The sequence below is a fragment of the Perognathus longimembris genome, chromosome 1, assembly GCF_023159225.1.
Source record: "Perognathus longimembris pacificus isolate PPM17 chromosome 1, ASM2315922v1, whole genome shotgun sequence".
Classification (NCBI taxonomy): Eukaryota; Metazoa; Chordata; class Mammalia; order Rodentia; family Heteromyidae; genus Perognathus; species Perognathus longimembris.
Genome location: NC_063161.1, coordinates 139,933,244 through 139,952,046, shown reverse-complemented (window position 1 = coordinate 139,952,046; position 18,803 = coordinate 139,933,244). Strand labels below are relative to the sequence as shown.

The 18,803-nt window shown below is 47.3% G+C and overlaps 1 protein-coding gene across 2 annotated transcripts; it reads left to right on the top strand.

The window, feature by feature from the left end:
* Positions 1 to 226: 226 nt before the first annotated feature.
* On the top strand, positions 227 to 5,295 carry Klf4 (Kruppel like factor 4). 2 transcript variants are annotated; one of them, XM_048338608.1, is made up of 6 exons: positions 228 to 789; positions 918 to 1,038; positions 1,742 to 1,862; positions 2,133 to 2,780; positions 2,937 to 3,101; positions 4,160 to 5,295. In XM_048338608.1, the coding sequence occupies exons 1-6, from the start codon at positions 785 to 787 to the stop codon at positions 4,333 to 4,335; spliced, it is 1,236 nt and encodes a 411-aa protein (XP_048194565.1). In that variant the 5' UTR covers positions 228 to 784; the 3' UTR covers positions 4,336 to 5,295. The 2 variants fall into 2 exon arrangements, with proteins under 2 accessions (XP_048194554.1, XP_048194565.1); XM_048338597.1 differs by having other exon boundaries at positions 227 to 789; positions 1,742 to 2,780.
* Positions 5,296 to 18,803: the final 13,508 nt, after the last annotated feature.

The following is an 18,803-nucleotide window of genomic DNA, read 5'->3' as shown; positions in this document are numbered from 1 at the left end:
GGGGGCCACGGGAAGGCGGGGAGAAGAAAGCGAGGGGCGGGGCCTGACGGAGGACCCGGGCGCGCTGCGGGAAGGAGGCGGGGGTAGGAGCTAGCCGAGAAGTTATAAAGTAAGAAGCGCGCGGCGGCCGCCGGCAGTTCCCCGGCCCCAGAGAGCGAGCGCGGCTGCGGGCGCGCGGGGAGCAGAGGCGGTGGCGGGCGGCGGCGGCACCCAGAGCCGCCGATTGCCCCTCCCCGCCCCTCTGGCCCCCCACCCACCTACCCGCCCGTGGCCCGCGCCCATGGCCGCGCGCGCCCCGCGCAGCCCCCAGGACTCCGCGCCCGGCGCCGCCGCCCAGCTCGCAGCTCCGCGCCACCGCGGCCATTCTCACCTGGCGGCGCCACCCGCCCACCGCCCCGGCCACAGCCCCAGCGCCGACGACGACAGCCGCAGCGGCCGCGACCGCGGTGGGGGACACTGCTGAGCGGGACCGAGCGCAGCCTGCCCACCGGACCTACTTGCTCGCCTTGCTGATTGTTTATTTTTATATATATAAGAGTTTACAACTTCTCTAAGAACTTTCGTATACAAAGGAACTTTTAAGAAAAGACATCTCCAATTTCTATTTAATCCAAAGAAGAAGAATCTCGGGCAATTTGCGTTTTTTTGTGTGTGTGTTTTTTTTTTTTTTTTTGGCTTGGGGCTTCGTTTCTAGATTATTGTTTTTTAAATACTCGTTGACTTGGGGTTCGGGTATCCCCGCTTCTTCGGACTCCGGAGGACCTTCTTGGCCCCCCTCACATTAATGAGGTAGGTAAAATGCCGGGTATTGGGGTGGGGGGGGGAGGAAGGAAGGGGTGAGGATCGGTGGGGTGTCCCGGAGCAGTGGCCCAGAGCGGCCCCTGACTCCTGCCTCCCGGTGCCCGCCTGGTCCGCAGGCAGCCACCTGGCGAGTCTGACATGGCTGTCAGCGACGCCCTACTCCCGTCCTTCTCCACGTTCGCGCCCGGCCCGGCGGGAAGGGAGAAGACACTGCGCCCAGCAGGTGCCCCGAATAACGTGAGTGTCGCCCAGGGTGGCCCGAGACTTCCAGTGGGTTTCTGTGGGTGCGGTGGAGTTTAGGCAGAACCCGATGAAGTGTGTGTGTGTCGGGGGGGTCACCAAGAACCACCCCTGGAAGGGACGCTCAGGCTTCAGGATGACTTCCCGGCTGGCGGGGGGTGGGGGGGGGGTAGATTGAACGTGCCGTGTGTGGTCTGGGCGCCGCGGTGCCGCCAGAGGCGCACAGCGGTTCCCCACTTCTCTCGGGGACGGTAGGGTGGGCGCGTGCGAGCCGCCGGGGCGGGGGAGGCAGCTAAGCCCGGAGCCACCGGTTGGGCTGGGGTGAGCCTTGGCGGGGGGGGGGGGGGGTTGAGGGTGGCGTAGGCAGCCGGGTGGCGAGGGTGCCCCAATTCCGCGGGCGCCTGGAGCGTGCCCGGGATCCGGCCAAAGAGGAGATGGGCTGGGGAACCGTGGCGCTCGTTCCCACCTAGGCGAACACATGCCCTACCCACTCCGGGCACCCCGGTGCTGGCTGAGATCTCAGCGTAGTCGCCTCCGCCGCTCCCCAACCCCCCCCCCCCCGCCTCCCCGATCTCACATCTGGGAGATGTTGGGGTGGCATTTTCCCCCGGGCCCACCACCAAGCCGGTGGTACGTACAGTCGGGGTGGCAGCTGGGGACTAAGCCTAACGGCCTCTCTCGCGCCCGCTCCCCTCTGCAGCGCTGGCGGGAGGAGCTCTCCCATATGAAGCGACTTCCCCCGGTGCTTCCCGGCCGCCCCTTCGACCTGGCGGCCGCCGTGGCCACGGAGCTGGAGAGTGGCGGAGCCGGCGCGGCGTGCGGCAGTAACAACAACCCGGCCCTCCTCCCCCGGAGAGAGACCGAGGAGTTCAACGATCTCCTGGACCTAGACTTTATCCTTTCCAATTCGCTGTCCCATCAAGAAGCGGTGGCCCCCACCGTGTCGTCGTCAGCGTCCGCCTCGTCCTCATCCTCCCCGTCGAGCAGCGGCCCTCCCAGCGCACCTTCCACCTGCAGCTTCAGCTATCCGCTCCGGGCCGGAGGGGACCCGGGGGTGGCGCCGGGCAGCTCGGGCGGCGGCGGCGGTGGAGGCGGCGGCGGTGGTGGCGGCGGCGGCGGCCTCCTCTATGGCCGGGAACCCGCGCCCCCTCCCACGGCTCCTTTCAACCTGGCGGACATCAACGACGTGAGCCCCTCGGGCGGCTTCGTGGCCGAGCTCCTGCGGCCCGAATTGGACCCGGTGTACATTCCGCCGCAGCAGCCGCCGCCGCCGCCGCCAGGTGGCGGCTTGATGGGCAAGTTCGTGCTGAAGGCGTCGCTGAGCGCCCCAGGCAGCGAGTACGGCGGCCCGTCGGTCATCAGTGTTAGCAAAGGCACCCCGGACGGCAGCCACCCGGTGGTGGTGGCGCCCTACAGCGGCGGCCCGCCGCGTATGTGTCCCAAGATCAAGCAGGAGGCCGTGGTCTCCTCGTGCACCGTCGCCCGGCCCCTGGAGGCCCACTTGGGTGCGGGACCCCCGCTCAGCAACGGCCACCGGCCCGGCGCACACGACTTCTCCCTGGGGCGGCAGCTCCCCAGCAGGACTACCCCGACCCTGAGTCCCGAGGAACTGCTGGCCAACAGGGACTGTCACCCCGCCCTGCCGCTGCCCCCGGGGTTCCATGCCCATCCCGGGCCCAACTACCCACCCTTCCTGCCGGATCAGATGCAGCCACAGGTCCCGCCGCTCCACTACCAAGGTCAGTCACCGGGGATGGGGGTGGAGGAGAAGGGGGCTTGAGAAGGGGGGGGGGGGGACTTGGGGACCTCGGCGTGTCTGTCGCCAGGCCAGATTGCCCCCCCCCCCGAGCCCACGACAGTAACATTGACCTCCACCTTCTTCGACCCCCTCGCAGAGCTCATGCCTCCCGGGTCCTGCCTGCCAGAGGAGCCCAAGCCAAAGAGGGGAAGGAGGTCGTGGCCCCGGAAAAGGACGGCCACCCACACTTGCGATTACGCGGGCTGCGGCAAAACCTACACAAAGAGTTCTCATCTCAAGGCGCATCTCCGAACCCACACAGGTAGGGGCGGGGGTGGAGAGGCAGGACGAGGGCTGGCCGGGGAGAAGGGCGGGTTGTCCTCCCCTCTCCTGGGCCCTGAGTAGTAGCCTTGGACTCTTCGTTTCCTGAGAGTATCTCCTTAATCTCCTGGATCACGGGGGGGGGGGGGGGGGGCAGCAAACTGGCGCCTGCTTTTTTGCCCAGGAGCCTTTTGCTTGATGGATGGTATCTGTGCTTAAATGCGCAGTTTCGTTAGGCCCTTAAAAGGCAGGGAGATTACCGGCGCAGGTGGGCCTCTCTCTTCGCTTGGTAATCAAGAAATTATACTTTGCAGTGCAAGAATACGATGGCTTTAAAAAGTCAGTTTGTTCTTAGCTTTCTGGATTGTTTTCACTGGTGGTTCCGTTTATGTACTATATACGTTTCTCTTTTAAAAAGGAGCCTGCCCTTCTTAAGTCCTTAGATTTTTATTTTACTGACGGTGATATAGCTAGGGAAATTTTGGATTAAGGTAATCACTGTAAACTGGGGTGGGAGACGCTCACCTGAGCCTCCTAGAAGAGATGGCCTTGGCCACAAGGCGGGCCCCACCCTCATCTCAAGAAATAAAGATTGTTACATAGTTACTGTATTGTGTAGGCAGATGCATGTAGTTGTTTTTGACATGCAGTTTATGAGAAGTGGAATGTGTTGTGCTGGAATGTTAGCCACCTGTGGACTTTTAGAGCCAATTGTAATGGGATAGGATATTCAGCCGGATTGGGGCCTATATGTCACCAGTGATTTACTATGTTGGTGGTTTGGCTACCAAGAATGAAAACACCAGGAATGAAAAGATTGGCTGTATTGAAATGTAGATGGTTAGGGGTGTGTGTGGCTCTCCTAAACATGAGCAACTACTTAAAAACACAATGATTAAAAACACAATTATTCCTGTTGATCTGAAATTTAATACCATCCTTTGTGGTGGCCAAAAGTCAGTCTTGGGTTTTTACAGAAGTGCACTGAGGGAAGCGGCTTTTACTATCCCTGCCGTGGGTGGCTTCAACATTTTTTATTTTCCCCTTTTCTCTGTACAGGTGAGAAACCTTACCACTGTGACTGGGAGGGCTGTGGGTGGAAGTTTGCCCGCTCTGATGAACTGACCAGGCACTACCGAAAACACACGGGGCACCGCCCCTTCCAGTGCCAGAAGTGCGACAGGGCCTTTTCCAGGTCGGACCACCTGGCCTTACACATGAAGAGGCACTTTTAAATCCCAGACGGTGGGTAGATACCACGACCCACACTGCCAGAAGAGAATTCAGTATTTTTTTTCCAACCCTTTCACGCTGTCTTCCCATGTGGGGAGAGCTCAGCTGGCAAAGCACTACAATCATGGTCAAGTTCCCAACAAGTCAGCTTGTGTGAATGGATAATCAAGAGAAAGGAGGAATCCAAAAGACAAAAAAAAAAAATTAAAAATAAAACAAAAAAAATCAAAGAACAGATGGGGTCTGAGACTGGATCTTCTATCATTCCAATTCTAAATCAACTTGAATATGCCTGGACTTACAAAACACCACAATGGGGGTGACTGGAAGCTGTGGATATCAGGGTATAAATTAGATCCGTCAGTTGGGGGGGAGGGGGAGAAGGGAAGACCAGAATTCCCTTGAATTGTGTTTCAGATGCAATATAAATATATAAAGATCACCTTGTATTCTCTTTGCCTTCTAAAAGCCATTATTCAGTTAGAAGAAGAGGAAGAAATTTCAGGTACAGAATATGTGTTCTAATAGCCTAAATGATGGTGCTTGGTGAGTCTTGGTTCTAAAGGTACCAAAAGAGGAAGCCAAAGTTCTCAAACTGCTGCATACTTTGACAAGGAATCTATTTTTGTCTTCCGATCTATATGTATGACCTAAGTCAGGTAAATTACACCTGGTTTACTTCTTTAACATTTTTTTATGCAGACAGTCTGTTATGCACTGTGGTTTCAGATGTGCAATAATTTGTACAATGGTTTATTCCCAAGTATGCCTTAAGCAGAACAAATGTGTTTTTTCTATATAGTTCCTTGCCTTAATAAATATGTAATATAAATTTAAGCAAACTTCTATTTTGTATATTTGTAAACTACAAAGTAAAAAAATTGAACATTTTGTGGAGTTTGTATTTTGCATACTCAAGGTGAGAATTAAGTTTTAAATAAACCTATAATATTTTATCTGAACAACGATGTCATTGTTTTACTTTTATCTTAAAAATGCATGTAAAAAATTTTCAGTTTAAAGTAAGTACAGGGCCACAGGAGTCCACTAAAAAGCCCACTTTTTAACTTACTTCAGGGAAAGGCTAGTCTGGGGCTTGAAGTCAGGGCCTGGGCCTTTTTTACTTAAGGTTGGCACTCCACTTGAGCTACAGGCTCTACTTCTAGCTTTTTGGTGGTTAATTGGAAATAAGTGTCTTATAGACTTGGATTTTCCTACCTGGGCTGGCTTCAAACTGTCAATCTCAGATCTCAGCCTCCTGAGTAGCTAGGGGCTAGCCACCAAGATCCGACACCAACTGTATCTTGACAATTTATAAAAGACTTTGTTTTAAAATGCTATTTTACAGGAACTATCACAGTTGAGTACTGTTTACAAATCAATATAAAGCTATGCAGTTTCCTCCCTTGAATGTCATTTTCTAGGTAAAAACACCTCGATTCTTTAATTTGCTCAGTTTTAATGAGAGTATTCCGTCGGTAAACATACAATTCCTGTTTCACAGCTTTGAAAAAAATGGAATGGCTTGTCTTTATTTAAAAGTAAATGAAATTACAGTTTTCGGTGGTGGAGGCCTGGCTTTGCATTCTCCAAGGAATTAAAGTAACAAAAGAAATTTCCCCAGGCAAAGCAACCCTAGGAATATAGTTCCACAGCGCCCTCCTGAGGACTAAAGGCTTCATTGATGCTGTTTCGTTCCCTTAAGGAGGTTCAAAACTGTAGCAGATTCATTTGAAAACTCCCAACTGTCCTGAAGATAGGGAAACAGACAAAATTAAAATACTCAGATTGGGGTGGAGATGGTTGGGAGTATTCATGCACTAAACCTCCAGAGCAGTAGCAACTGCCCCCCCTCCCCCAATACACCTGCATCGGGAATACTAAGTTCATAAACCTATTTGTAAGTTTAACATGGTAGGTGTGGCTTTATATGTGTGTAACTTACATTTCTGGAAGTTTATAGCTATTTACATAGCATTTATTTAATGTTAATGTTAGAACTGTACTGTCACAACCTCAAAGAGATTGTATTAAATTTATTTGTAGCTCTCCCAAAATGGAAAAAGCAACTGTGAGGCTAGTTGACACTTTCATCATGGTGATGTATGTGACCAATGAGAGCAAGGGGATGTGAACTAGCTGACATTTTCTTTGGCGTGTTTATTAACCATTTTATCTAGTGTCCGTAGATGTGTTTGTACCACAATACCTTTTATAAGTAGAATTAAAAACAGTAAGAGGAACATAGTGGATCACAACACATTTTCTCTGCCTTTTCAATTAAGAGCCCAGCATGACTGGAACATGGCATGTGTCTGCTTAAAAGAAAACAGGTGCATCAATAGGGTGGAATTTTATGCGGTCAAGAACATATTCAAAGCATACTTAATGACATGGAAAAATGTTCATGGTATGTTAAATGGAAAAAGTAGGATATACTATAAACGATGACTAGCTGTGTGCCGTTGTGTGGGAAGAAGGGAGAGAAAGAAACAATAGGAAATTAAAAGACTTAATTTTCTCTTAGGAAGCAAATGCCAAAATATTATAATAGTCTTGGCTTGAATTTTCCTTTTGAGTTTCCAAATTTTCTAGAATAATAAACATGGTGAAACTTTTTTTAAAGAATGCAAGTAAAACTTTTTAGGCTTTATTTTTTTTTAAAATTATGTGAAGAAAAGGCTTATATGCCAAGACATTTTTTTTCTTTATGTTCAATTGCTGTTGGTCACTCTTGTACAGAGCCTTCTGGCACACAGTTTGTTTATAAAATTATTTGGGGGGCCAAGTGTAGCAATACATACCTGTAATCCCAGCTCCCAGGAAAGTGAGGTAGAATCCTGAGTTCAAGTCCAGCTTGGGCTATAGGAGATCTTATGTTAAAAAAAAAAAAAAGATTTGATGAATGATTAAGTACATCTTTTTTGCTAAGTGCTTATATCAGAAAAAAAGTCACACAAAACTATCAAGACATTTCAAATGTATCCAAACTTTTTTATTATCCTAGGGAAACTACTACCCTTTCACATTTTTTAACCTGATAAAGCCTTTGTATCTAAAATGAATGTTAGTTTTTTCTAAAATATATCAAGACAAAAACACTAGTTAGCATACACAAGTAGCCAGTCTATTTACTGTCATAGCTATGGGTCCTGTGTACCTAAGGATATGGTCATTACCTCGTTCCAGAGCCATTTACACTATATAATAAAGAGTACCTAATGACTGAGATGCCTGCTTATCATACTGTCCTTATGACAATTTTATGTCCTAGATTCTAACTTGCATGTATACACACACACACGATCAACAGTAGTGCTGCCTACCAGTCAACAAGCTCAGTCCACTCTTCTTGCAAAATAGTCTTTCTACTTGAAAGTATTTGACTCTTGCAACCCTATTTTATGCAAAACTGAAACCCAAACAGATACCTTCCCCATCTCAAGAGAGTCAGAGGGAATAATTTTTGCTTTCAAAAACTGTTTGAAGCTGGTACCAGTGGCTGATGTTGGTAGTTGTAACTACTCACGAGGCTGACAGCAGAAGATCAAGGTTCAAAGCAGAAAATTCCATGAGACTGATCTACAAATAAAGAACAAAAAAGTAGAAATGGAGGTATGGCTCAAGTGGTAGAGCAGAAAAAGCCTTGAGTAGAAAAAGCTAAGGGATAGTGCCCAGGCCAAGTTCAAACCCCAGTGCTGGCAAGAAAAAGAAATGGAATGTTTAGAATAATATGCAATGGTATGCCATTGGAGACAGACAGTTCTTACTGAACTCAGCACAATGTGTGTTAATAGACTTGTAGATCAGATACTTCCCTCCCCTCCTCTCTTCCTCTCCCTCTCACACAAAGGTACCATCCAGTCCTATATTCTGTGTGTATGTGTATATTTTTAAATAGTTCCATTTATTATTATGTTTTAAATATCCTTATTAATGTTCTTTGTATTTTCTTAGCACATTCTACCAACTTGTATACCGATATGTTTTTATAGAGTTAAATAGATGCTATGCTGTATCTGCCTGTTAAAAGTTGGAAAAGATCATTGTTCACAGGCAGTCATTCAATAATCGTTTTTTTTTTCCCTGCCAGTCTTGGGGCTTGAACTCAGGGCCTGGGCTCTGTCCCTGAAGCTTTCTGTGTCCAAGGCTAGCACTCTACCACTTGAGCCACAGCTCCCCTTATGGCTTTTTTGTTTTTGTTTTTGTGGTACCAAGGAGTCAAACCCAGGTATTCATGCTTGCTAGGCAAGCACTCTACCTCTAAGCCATCTTCCCAGCCCCTCAATAATCTTTCATATAAAACCACCATAATCTATCTATTTAATGAAGGCTGTAGAATGTGTCACAGAATGTTCTGCCTATAAATCCAAAAGAACTATCAAAAATAAGAATGTTGGGGGTAGGAGGCGTTGCTCAGCTAATGACTGAAAGCATTAGATACTGAGCTTGAGTCCTGGTCTTGGACGAAAAAACAAGACTTCTTTATGAAAACAAGCTCACTAGAGCTAAGCAGGTCCAACCTGCCATCCACTAGGTCCAAACTCACATGTTACCAGATCCCCAAGGATAACAAAATCAACACACCCAGGGCTTTATCTGCAAACCCACCGAAAAGCCCTCTGGGTTGGGGGCGGTCATGTCACGGAGACACCATGGAAAGCCTAGGTATGTGGACTGAAAGCCCTGAGCTTCAAGTAAGCAGCAAACCACAACAGCTGAATGTCCTGGACACAATTGGAAGGGGTTCTCTGCACAGGGACAAGCACACCTCTTTCTGTCCAGGTCATTTCTTGCTAGTGTATATTAATTCTTCACCTCTGTACAGGTCTGTAAGCTTTATGAACTGTTCACACCATCTGTTACCTCAATGAATCCTTTTAATAAGAGGCAGAGATGGAATTTCCCTCTGTCCCCACAAACAGATGACAAAATGGAGATCCCCTTTATGTAAAAGTTAGCATCTTGCTTTCTTCTCTCATTCTTGCAGACATAACAAGAGCATTTCTAATATTTTTGGCTGCAGTTGGCTGGGTAATAGGACTATAGACAAATCAGGTATACCCAATTCTGAAGGATTTGCTAATCAAGTTCAGTAAACGAGTTGAGAATTTAAAAACTTTCAATCTCCCAATCAGTGCGATATTTCTTTTGTTCAGTGACTTGGGAAAAGCCAGTTTCCTGCAACTCTGTGCCGTGTGCGTGTGTATGTGTGCGCGTGTGCGTGCATGCACACATTTCAACTCAAGGTCTAGGCACTGTCCCTCAGCTCTTTTTTTTTTTTTGCTCAAAGCAGGTGCTTTGAGCTGCACCACTTGAGCTGCCCCCTACTTCTGGATTTTTGGTGGTTAACTGGAGATTTGAATCTCACAGACTTTTCTGCCTGTATTGGCTTTGAACCATGACTCAGATCGTGGATATATTGCTGGCTCAAGAACACAAGGCCCTAAGTTCAAGCCCACAACTGGTACCAGAGAGAGAGAGAGAGAGAGAGAGAGAGAGAGAGAGAGAGAGAGAGAGAGAGAGAGCAGCCTGGTGCTGGTAGCACATGCCTATAGTCCTAGCTACTCAGGAGGCTGAAATCTGAGGATCATGGTTCGAAGCCAGCCTGAGTAGAAAAGTCTGAGACTCTTATCTCCAATTAAGCATTGAACAGGCCAGAGGGGCTGTGGCTCAAATGGTAAAGTACTGGCCTTGAGTAAAAAGTGCTTAGAGACTGTGCCCAGGTCCTGAGTTTAAACCCAGGACTAGTATGAGAGAGAGAGAGAGAGAGAGAGACAATAGTATTCTGGCTCAGTGCAGCTTTCTCTTTCATGCAACTCCAACCTAGGTAATGTGCTCAAGGGCATGCCTCACTCATGTCTGTGCAGAGGAAGGAGAACCAGAGAGAAATAAAAATAAGGCAAGTTACAAATCAACAAATATTCTTGCCTGCAACTGCTACATAAAGAGCACAAGTGTGCAACGAAAATCAGCAGCTCAGCCCCATTACAAATATTTTCCTCTTTGGTATGTGATCTGATTCTTTTTTGAGAGTCTCAACCACCATGTACCATTTTCCTTCTACAATTTTCTTGATTGCTTGTTATTTTACATAAATCCAACTTGTTTATCAGGTGCATGTTAAGTCATGTTAAAAACCTGATAGTCAAGTTCAACATGAAAGTATTGGCCTTATTCAACAAAATATGATCAACTCTTTTTGGAACTAATGATTGAGGCAACACGGAACAGTTTTGGAGTGTTTAACCCAAAAAAGACCTTGTGATTTCATAGTTTGGAGCTTGTATATCTACACCATGGAAACAACTTTTCTCCTTCCCTCCCTCCCTCCCTTCCTCCCTCCTTCTATTTCTTCATCTTCCTTTCTTTCTTCTTTCCCTCCTCCCTCCCTGTCTTTTTTGTGCCAGTACTGGGGCTTGAGATCAGGACCTGGCATTATCCCTTAGCTTTTTTCACCCAAAGGCTAGTGTTCTGTCACTTGAGCCACAGCTACACTTCTGCCTTTTTGCTGGTCAATTAGAGATAAGCAGCTCACAGACTTCTGTTCTTTGAGCTGTGATCCTCAGATCACATCCTCCTTAATATCTAGGATTATAAGTGTGAACCTCTGGCACCTGACTCAAACTGATTTTGTTGTGAGCACAAGAAGTAGAAATGAGTTGCTAGATGCCAAAGTCTGCAAAAGAAAAAGACTCAGCAGGCTTTGCTTAGAGGATTCTTTGCATTGAAGACTTTGTTAGGCAAAGCCACTCAGCATGGAAGTCTGATTTGCAATTTGTGCCTTTATAAAAGGACTAGACGATTCCTATTGTTTAATGTTCGGGTCTCAATTTGCATTGGGAAACATGTGACCTGTTCTGGGGATGTTTCTCTTTTCATTCTCTTGTCCTGAGACCCAGTTGATATTGTATGTTAAAAAAATGGATAAAGGTCCTTGGCCAAATGTTTACTCTGATGAAGAAAGTAGGTTAGGTTGTTTTTCTCTCTGTTAGGTCTTTCTGGGCTCTAGCACTGTGGAGCTGGTAATCAATTTGGCAACTGACAAATAATTCATAGGGAGGTCTGTACTTTTCATTGATTTCCTTAATGAGAATACATGGCCCATTGTTACAGAAAGAAAGCACTAAAGAAATATGGTCAGACAGTGGATTTGAAGAAGGAACTGAGAGGAGGGGAAAAAAATCCTCTGATCACCTCAGGACATATTTGAACACTTTGGTTCTATGTCTTCCTTTATAAATAAAGGTCTGAGAAAAATTATTTTAGGTTTTCCCTAACAATACTCTCATCTCTACATGATGTTTAACTACCTGTCCTTTGGTAAACAATTTTTAACTAACATTTGCTTTGACAGTGTTCCCAGATTGGCAACATAAAGCCTGGAATAGAAATTTAGTGAGGAGGGATAATTTCACTGATTGTGGGTTTAGACTATGTGGTTTATTTGTTTGTTTGGTTTCTTTTTAACTCTTCTGTTTCTCTCTTTTATCTTTGTCACTGACCACAAGAAAACGTTTTGGGTTTTTGTTTTTTTCTCCCTTGGATTTGGAGTTGCTTTTTGAATAAGCTGGAGGTAAAAGGAGAATTCGTATTCATTGAGCACCTATAGACCTTTTATTTGGGGAGGGGGCTCATATGCTTGTGGAGCATGCACACACTTGGGTACTAGGCTCAAACTCTGGGCCTGGGTGCTGTCTCTTAGCTGTTCCTTTCAAGGCTGGTGCTCTACCACTTGAGCCACAGCACCACATCTGGCTTTTTCTGTGTATGTGATGCCGAGGAATGGAACCCAGGGCTTCATGCATGCTAGGCAAGCACTCTACCACTAGGCCACATTCTCAGTCCCCACCTCTGCTTTTTTGCTGGTTACTTGGAGATAAGAGCCTCATGGATTTTTCTGCCCTGGGTAGCTACCAATTGGGATCCTCAGCCCCCTGAGTGGCTCAGTGCTGTAGCTCACTGTCATCTGGTTGATGCCAAAAAACTTTGCTTCAGGTTTTGTTGTTGCCTTCTTGCAGTGAAGACTAAAGCTGAGAGGAGTCAATTACTTCCCCAAGTATTTGTTGACCCAGGTTTGCCTCTGAAGCCCAAACTCTTACTGCTGCATCCCAGGCCTCTGAGATAAAGTGTGTTCCTCATACCCTAGGAACAAGAACTGGCTTCTTAATCCTCACAAGGTAACACTCGGTGCACACAGCTGTATGGGGAAGATTGGCCTCACCCATCCTTTTTTCTAATAGAGAAAAGCAATCTTATCTGTCATTCTCTTAAAAATAACCCACATTCTTTTAGGCTCAAATTTAGATAATGACCTCAGAATAGGCAGCCCTCTCTTACCTACATCATTATACCCCACAATCACTACCAAATCGCCCCAAATAAACCATGTCCTTTCTTGCCGGGTATTTCATTCAGAGTGAAAAGCATGTTGCATGAGCATTCAGCAGTCTGGAACAAGAACTAGCAGTTCTGTTTATAGTTAGAGTTTCCAGTGGGAAATGAACTTAAGAAAACATCTTCATGTGGCATGCTGGTGTACACCTGTAATCCCAGTGCCTGAGAGACTGAGGCAGGAGGGTCCTGAGCACCAGGACAATCTGGGCTTTATAGTGAGACTCTGGAGCAACAATGGAAACAAGAATGGAAGGAAGGAAGGAAAGAAGGAAGGAAGGGAGGGAGGGAAGGAAGAAAGGAAGAGGGAAAAACCCAATCCCCCTTCAATGAAGAATGAAGGAGTTAGTTGCTAGACATTATACACTAGAGCTTGCTCGTTTTGATGTTACAGTTTGAGCCCATAGGAAACACTCTTGGCTCTTGCTCATCTTCCAATACCATTTGCCAACATTCTTCTAATGCTCCCAATAGCTAAAGATAATCCCTTTTCCCCTAACCAGGATCTCTACCTAAAATAGATCTGGGGATGTGCCACCAGGCATGAACAAATGACTCAGAGAGCCATTTCAGATCACAGAAGCCAGGAAGGCTCTGCTGAGCAGGGGAACAGATGAATGGCAGGGCCACAAGACATTCCAAAGAATTCCAACCCAAAGCCATCTGTGTATAAATGGGGAAGTGGATGGAGGGCCCACATCTCCCAGAATGGTGGGTCAAGAATTATGTCCCATATCTCCATTGTAGCCTAAGGCTCCCCTGACTGTCACCCTTGGCCTGCACAGGAGGCATTAGGGCAAGTGACCAAGCATGCCCGGAGGTCTCCTCACTAACACACACGCATGCTAGGTAAGTTCATGGGTGTTTATGAGTGTGTGTATTGAGTAACAGGAAGGCAGAAGAGTAAATCTGTCTTGGAACCCATGGTGATTTGGGATACTGTCTTCAGAGAGGTTTAATTGGTTGGGGTGTTTACTTTTTTCCTTTAGCTTACTCATACCATCCATTGGTTTTAGATCTAATTCCTTCTGATGTATCCTGGAATGGACTATTATGCTCCCGTACCATTACCTAGTAAATAATCAAATAAAGGCTAATAATTGTTAATATCTACTCCATACCTTTCCTATAATTTAGCATTCTTCTCATTAATCCTCCATGATAACCCTGAGTTAAGCAGTAATATTTTTAACAAGGAGCATATGTCATAATCTGACAGATAAAATATCAATAAAAAGAAGTGAAAAATAATTCATAAATGGGTGATTTAAATCGAACTCCACCAGCAGACCCATGCACTCTTTATCTATAATTTATCTATCTAATCATCTATCATCTGTCTATGTGCTGGTACTGAGGCTTGAACTCAGGGCCTGGGCCATGTCCCTTACCTTTTTTTGATCAAGGCTGGCACACTATTAATTGAGCCACTGTGCCACTTCCTGATTTTTGGTGGTCAGCTAGAGCTAAGAGTCTAACAGACCGACCTTCCTGCTTGAGTTGGCTTCAAACTGTGATCCCCAGATCACAGCTTCCTGAATAGCTAAGATTATCTTGAGTCATATGCACTTTGTTTGCAGAAGAATGTTCACAAGTTAACTTGGGGGGTGGGGAGAGGAGGAATTGAGATATAGTAGGATCCAATTTGATAAAATAGGCCATATACATATATTGGGAAGGGTTGTTCAATGTCACTTCTTGGGGCAGCCTTCCCTGGCTACACTAAAAAAGCTCTCCCATCCTACCCTGTGGTTATTTATGTCTTTAAACTGCCTAAAGCTAGATGCTTGCTGCATCTGTGTATTTTTCCACAACAAGGCTCAGTGCAATGCCTAAGGAAATGTGCATGGCACGTAGTAGGTGCTCAATAAACATGTGTTGCCCTGAAAGAATGTTCCAAGCCTTTACCCTTAGTTTTCCTTCCTTCTTTCCTTCCTTCCTTCTTTTCTTCCTTCCTTCCTTCCTTCCTTTCTTTCTCCCTTCCTTCCTTCCTTCCTTCCTTCCCTCCTTCCTTCCTTCCTTCCTTCCTTTCTTTCATGTCACTCACTCAAGGCCTGAGTGCTGCCTCTGAGTTATTTTGCTCAAGGCCAGCACTCTGCAACTTCAGCCATAGCTCTACTTCTGGGTTTTTGGGTGCTTAATTGGAGATAAAAGTCTCATGGATGTTTGCCAGGGCTGGCTTTGAACTGTGATCCTCAGACCTCAGCCTCCTGAGTAGCTAGGATTACAGGCGTGAACTGCTGGCATGTGGACAATTTAGACTGTTGATACTTAGATAGAATATATTTTATTTTTCATCTGAAACCCTAAAAAAGAAACAAACAAGAAAGCATTTCCAATTAAGAATCAAGAAGCTAAAAAGGTCCACTTTCAAATGCATAAAGGAGCTATCCTTCCTAAAGGATATCTTTAGAGGAGGAGAGAAATAAGAGAGTAATAAAGGATGTGAATTTGATCAAAGCACATTCTTGGTACATGGAACTGGAGGCATGGATCAGGTGGTAGTGAGTGGGGGAAAAATAAAGCTGAATGTGAATTCCTGCCCCAGTACTGGTATACATGTACACACATACAAAATCCCTTGATACAATGCATACATGCTAATGAAAAATCAAATTCCAAAAGGGAATCTCATTCCTGAACACAATACTTTCTCTAGAGCAGAAAGCTCTTGCAGTTGCTGGAGAAGATGATTGGAAACCTGCTTAGATAAACTTGGTTTGAATCAAAAGACAACCATGAATGTTTGTTTTCACTACTAGTCCACTTTGAGTCATATTCTCTGGTGATCCTTTCAAGCAGCCTCCAGATAGACTTCACAATAGAAACCTTCCAGGCACTGGGCTCCACAAAGCACAGGGTAGATGACTGAGTGTAGATGTAGAGATCTAGGGAAGGTTTTGAGTAGACCGAGTCATCTCCTATCGGGCCAGTGTGGATATGAATGGAGCATTCATTGAAGTGAGCAGAGTGCAGGGGCCCGAAGTCACTCACTCCAGCTTCTTTATAAACATGACATCTCAGAAGGAAGTCAACCACTTCAAAACCAATGGCAAAGACCTTGCTTTGCTCTATTCTAGTCTCACTCATCCTGGATGTTGGAGATTTTTCTGGGTCTCCCTCCATTCTTTCTGAAAGGTGAGCAGCCTCTGAAAGTCAGAAGCAAAACTATTAGCAGCTGCTGCTGGCTCATGCCTGTACTCTTAGCTACTCAGGAGGCTGAGATCTGAGGATCCCAATTCAAAACTAGCTTAGGGAAGAAACGTCTGGAGACTCTTATCACCAGTGAACCAGCTAAAAACTGGAAGTGGAGGTGTGGCTCAAGTGTTAGAGCCCTAAACTAAAAAGAAAAGCAAGAGCATAAAGGGGAGTTCAAGTTCCAGGACCTGCACGTGCAAGTGGGTGGGTGTGCAAGCTCTCCCTCCCTCTCTCTATTACACACACACACACACACACACACACACACACAGAGCAAAAGTATCTGCATTCCTCCAAGCCAAGGGTCTGCTTTGGCGAGCTTCCTTCTCCTTTCCCCAAACAGAAACAAGCTCCTATATAAAATTCATACATTCTTGGCAGCAAAGTCATCCTCCCATTGGAAGAAACAGATGTTTTACAAGTAACTTTTGCCATTATATGCTGTTTCTAACATCATAGCTTTAAACTGCGTGGGGATGTTAGCTTTTTTATTTTTTTTAAATAAATGTCAATATGTTCTGGGCAGTTTTTCCATCTCCATCTGTGTCACACACACCACTCACCCTCCCACCATCCTTCTCTAACTTTCCAGAGTAGCTGGGAATTGGAAAGATACTGAAAAGTGAAAGCGGAAAATTCAACAAGTGTGCTAATGTATAATCTAACACAGACAATAACAAGCTGGTGCCCTCCCAGTGGGGATGAGTCTCAGAAACATTCTTCCTCTAGTCTTCTTGGAGTTTGGAATGGCCTGCAGTCTTTTAACAAGGTAATTATGACCAATTAACATTCAGAAGTCAGCTGCTAGCTGGACGTGTGGATTCACTCAGGAGGCTGAGATCTGAGGATACTGGTTCTTTTTTTTTTTTTTTTTTTGCCAGTCCTGGGCCTTGGACTCAGGGCCTGAGCACTGTCCCTGGCTTCATTTTGCTCAAGGCTAGCACTCTGCCACTTGAGCCACAGCGCCACTTCTGGCCGTTTTCTGTATATGTGGTGCTGGGGAATCGAACCCAGGGCCTCATGTATATGAGGCAGGCACTCTTGCCACTAGGCCATATCCCCAGCCCTGAGGATACTGGTTCTAAGCCATCCCTGGCAGAAAAGTCCATGCGACTCACCTCCAATTAAACATCCAAAAGTCACAAGTGGGGGGAATGCAGTCATACTATTCAATGCATTTCTTATGAAACTGGGAAATTTGAACTGATGGGTGGGGTTTGGAGGGATGGGGGAGAATGATGAAAGGAGTACTATTGATAAAGATGCATTGTACTCATGAATGGACAGGATGAATGGCAAAGAAGGCAATACTTGCACAAAAACCAACCAAAAGAAGGAAGGAAGGAAGGAAGGAAGGAAGGAAGGAAGGAAGGAAGGAAGGAAGGAAGGAAAAGAAAGAAAGAAAGAAAGAAAGAAAGAAAGAAAGAAAGAAAGAAAGAAAGAAAGAAAGAAAGAAAGAAAGAAAGAAAGAAAAGGGCTGGGAATGTGGCTTAGTGGTAGGTACAGTGCTTGCCTAGCATGTGAGAAGCCCTACGTTCTATTCCTCAGCACCACATAAACAGAAAAAGCTGAAAGTAGCCCTGTGGCTCAAGTGGCAGAGTGCTAGCCTTGAGCAAAAAGCAGCTCAGGGACAATGCTCACACCCTGAGTCCAAGCCCCAGGACTGGCAAAAACAAATAAATAAAGCAAAAAAGAAGAGAATGGAAGAAGAAGAAAGGAAGGAAGGACGGAAGGAAGTTAGGAACAAACGAAGGAAGAAAGGGAGGGCGGAGGGAAGGAAGGAGGGAGGGAGGAAGAAAGGAAGGTCAGCTGCTAACACAATTCCATCAGAGTGATCTATCCATGAAGTCCCTCCTTCTAACTAAGGGGCGCTAGGCTGTTTTCACTTGTACACCCTGTGGAACTGCCTTCCATGTGTATTATATATTACGTATATGTAATATATATCCCCGGGTCCCAGGTGATGGGGGAGAAGGTCCAGGGCTCTCGGGTACAGCACTCTCAGGCTTTACAGCCCTCCCCCCTCCAGCACGCCTCCCGCTTTGGAGTTCAGAGTCAGTATGGGAGAGGGGAGAGGTCTGGGTGGGGTGTGGAGACCGCGGGGAGGAGGGGCCGGTGGCAGCAGACGCACACTCAGAGACGCACTGGGAAAGTCTTAGGAACTGGGGTTCTCCCGGGAGTCGGGGATCGCCCCCAGAGAGTCCAGGCTCTGACACCAACTTTCACTTGGCTGGATCCGAGTCGGGATTCCCAGGTCCTCCGGGACTTCCTTCCCCCTCCCGCCCGCCCCCGCCAAAACGAAGGCCCCGAGCCCCTGCGGGCCCCGACGGAGGTGTCAGTGGGAGCGCGCGGGGCGCGGCGAGGGAGATGAGCGCGCAGAGCTGGCGGGCCGCGGCCGCGTCTCGCTCCAGTCTCCGGGAGCAGGGGCGGGGAGGTTCCCCAGCCCGAGTTCCCAGCCCCGGCGGGGGCCGCGGCGGGGCGAGGCCGGAGGCGCGGCCGTGCCCGGGCCGGAGGCTGGAGGCGGGCGCCGCGCGGCAGTCTGCAGCGCCTCCGGCTGGGCGGCGGGGCACAGAACGGCCGGGGACAGCGGGGCCTTCGCCCCGCCCCCCTCCCCCCTCCCCTCTTCCCCCCCGCCCCCCCCCCCCCCAGAGCCTGACCTGTTGCTGGGAAAGTAAACGTGGGCTGGGTCACTGACTGGACCTGCCGCCCCTCTTTGCCTGATTGGCATATTAGCCACTTAGTGCCCTTCTTCCCTCCTTCCCTCTTCTCCCCCTCTCCCTCCCCTCCCCCCCCAACACCATCTCCCTCCCCCTCCTCCCACCCCTCTCTCTTTCTTTTTTTTTGAATAGGAAACAAAAGGTTTACTGTCGAATAAATA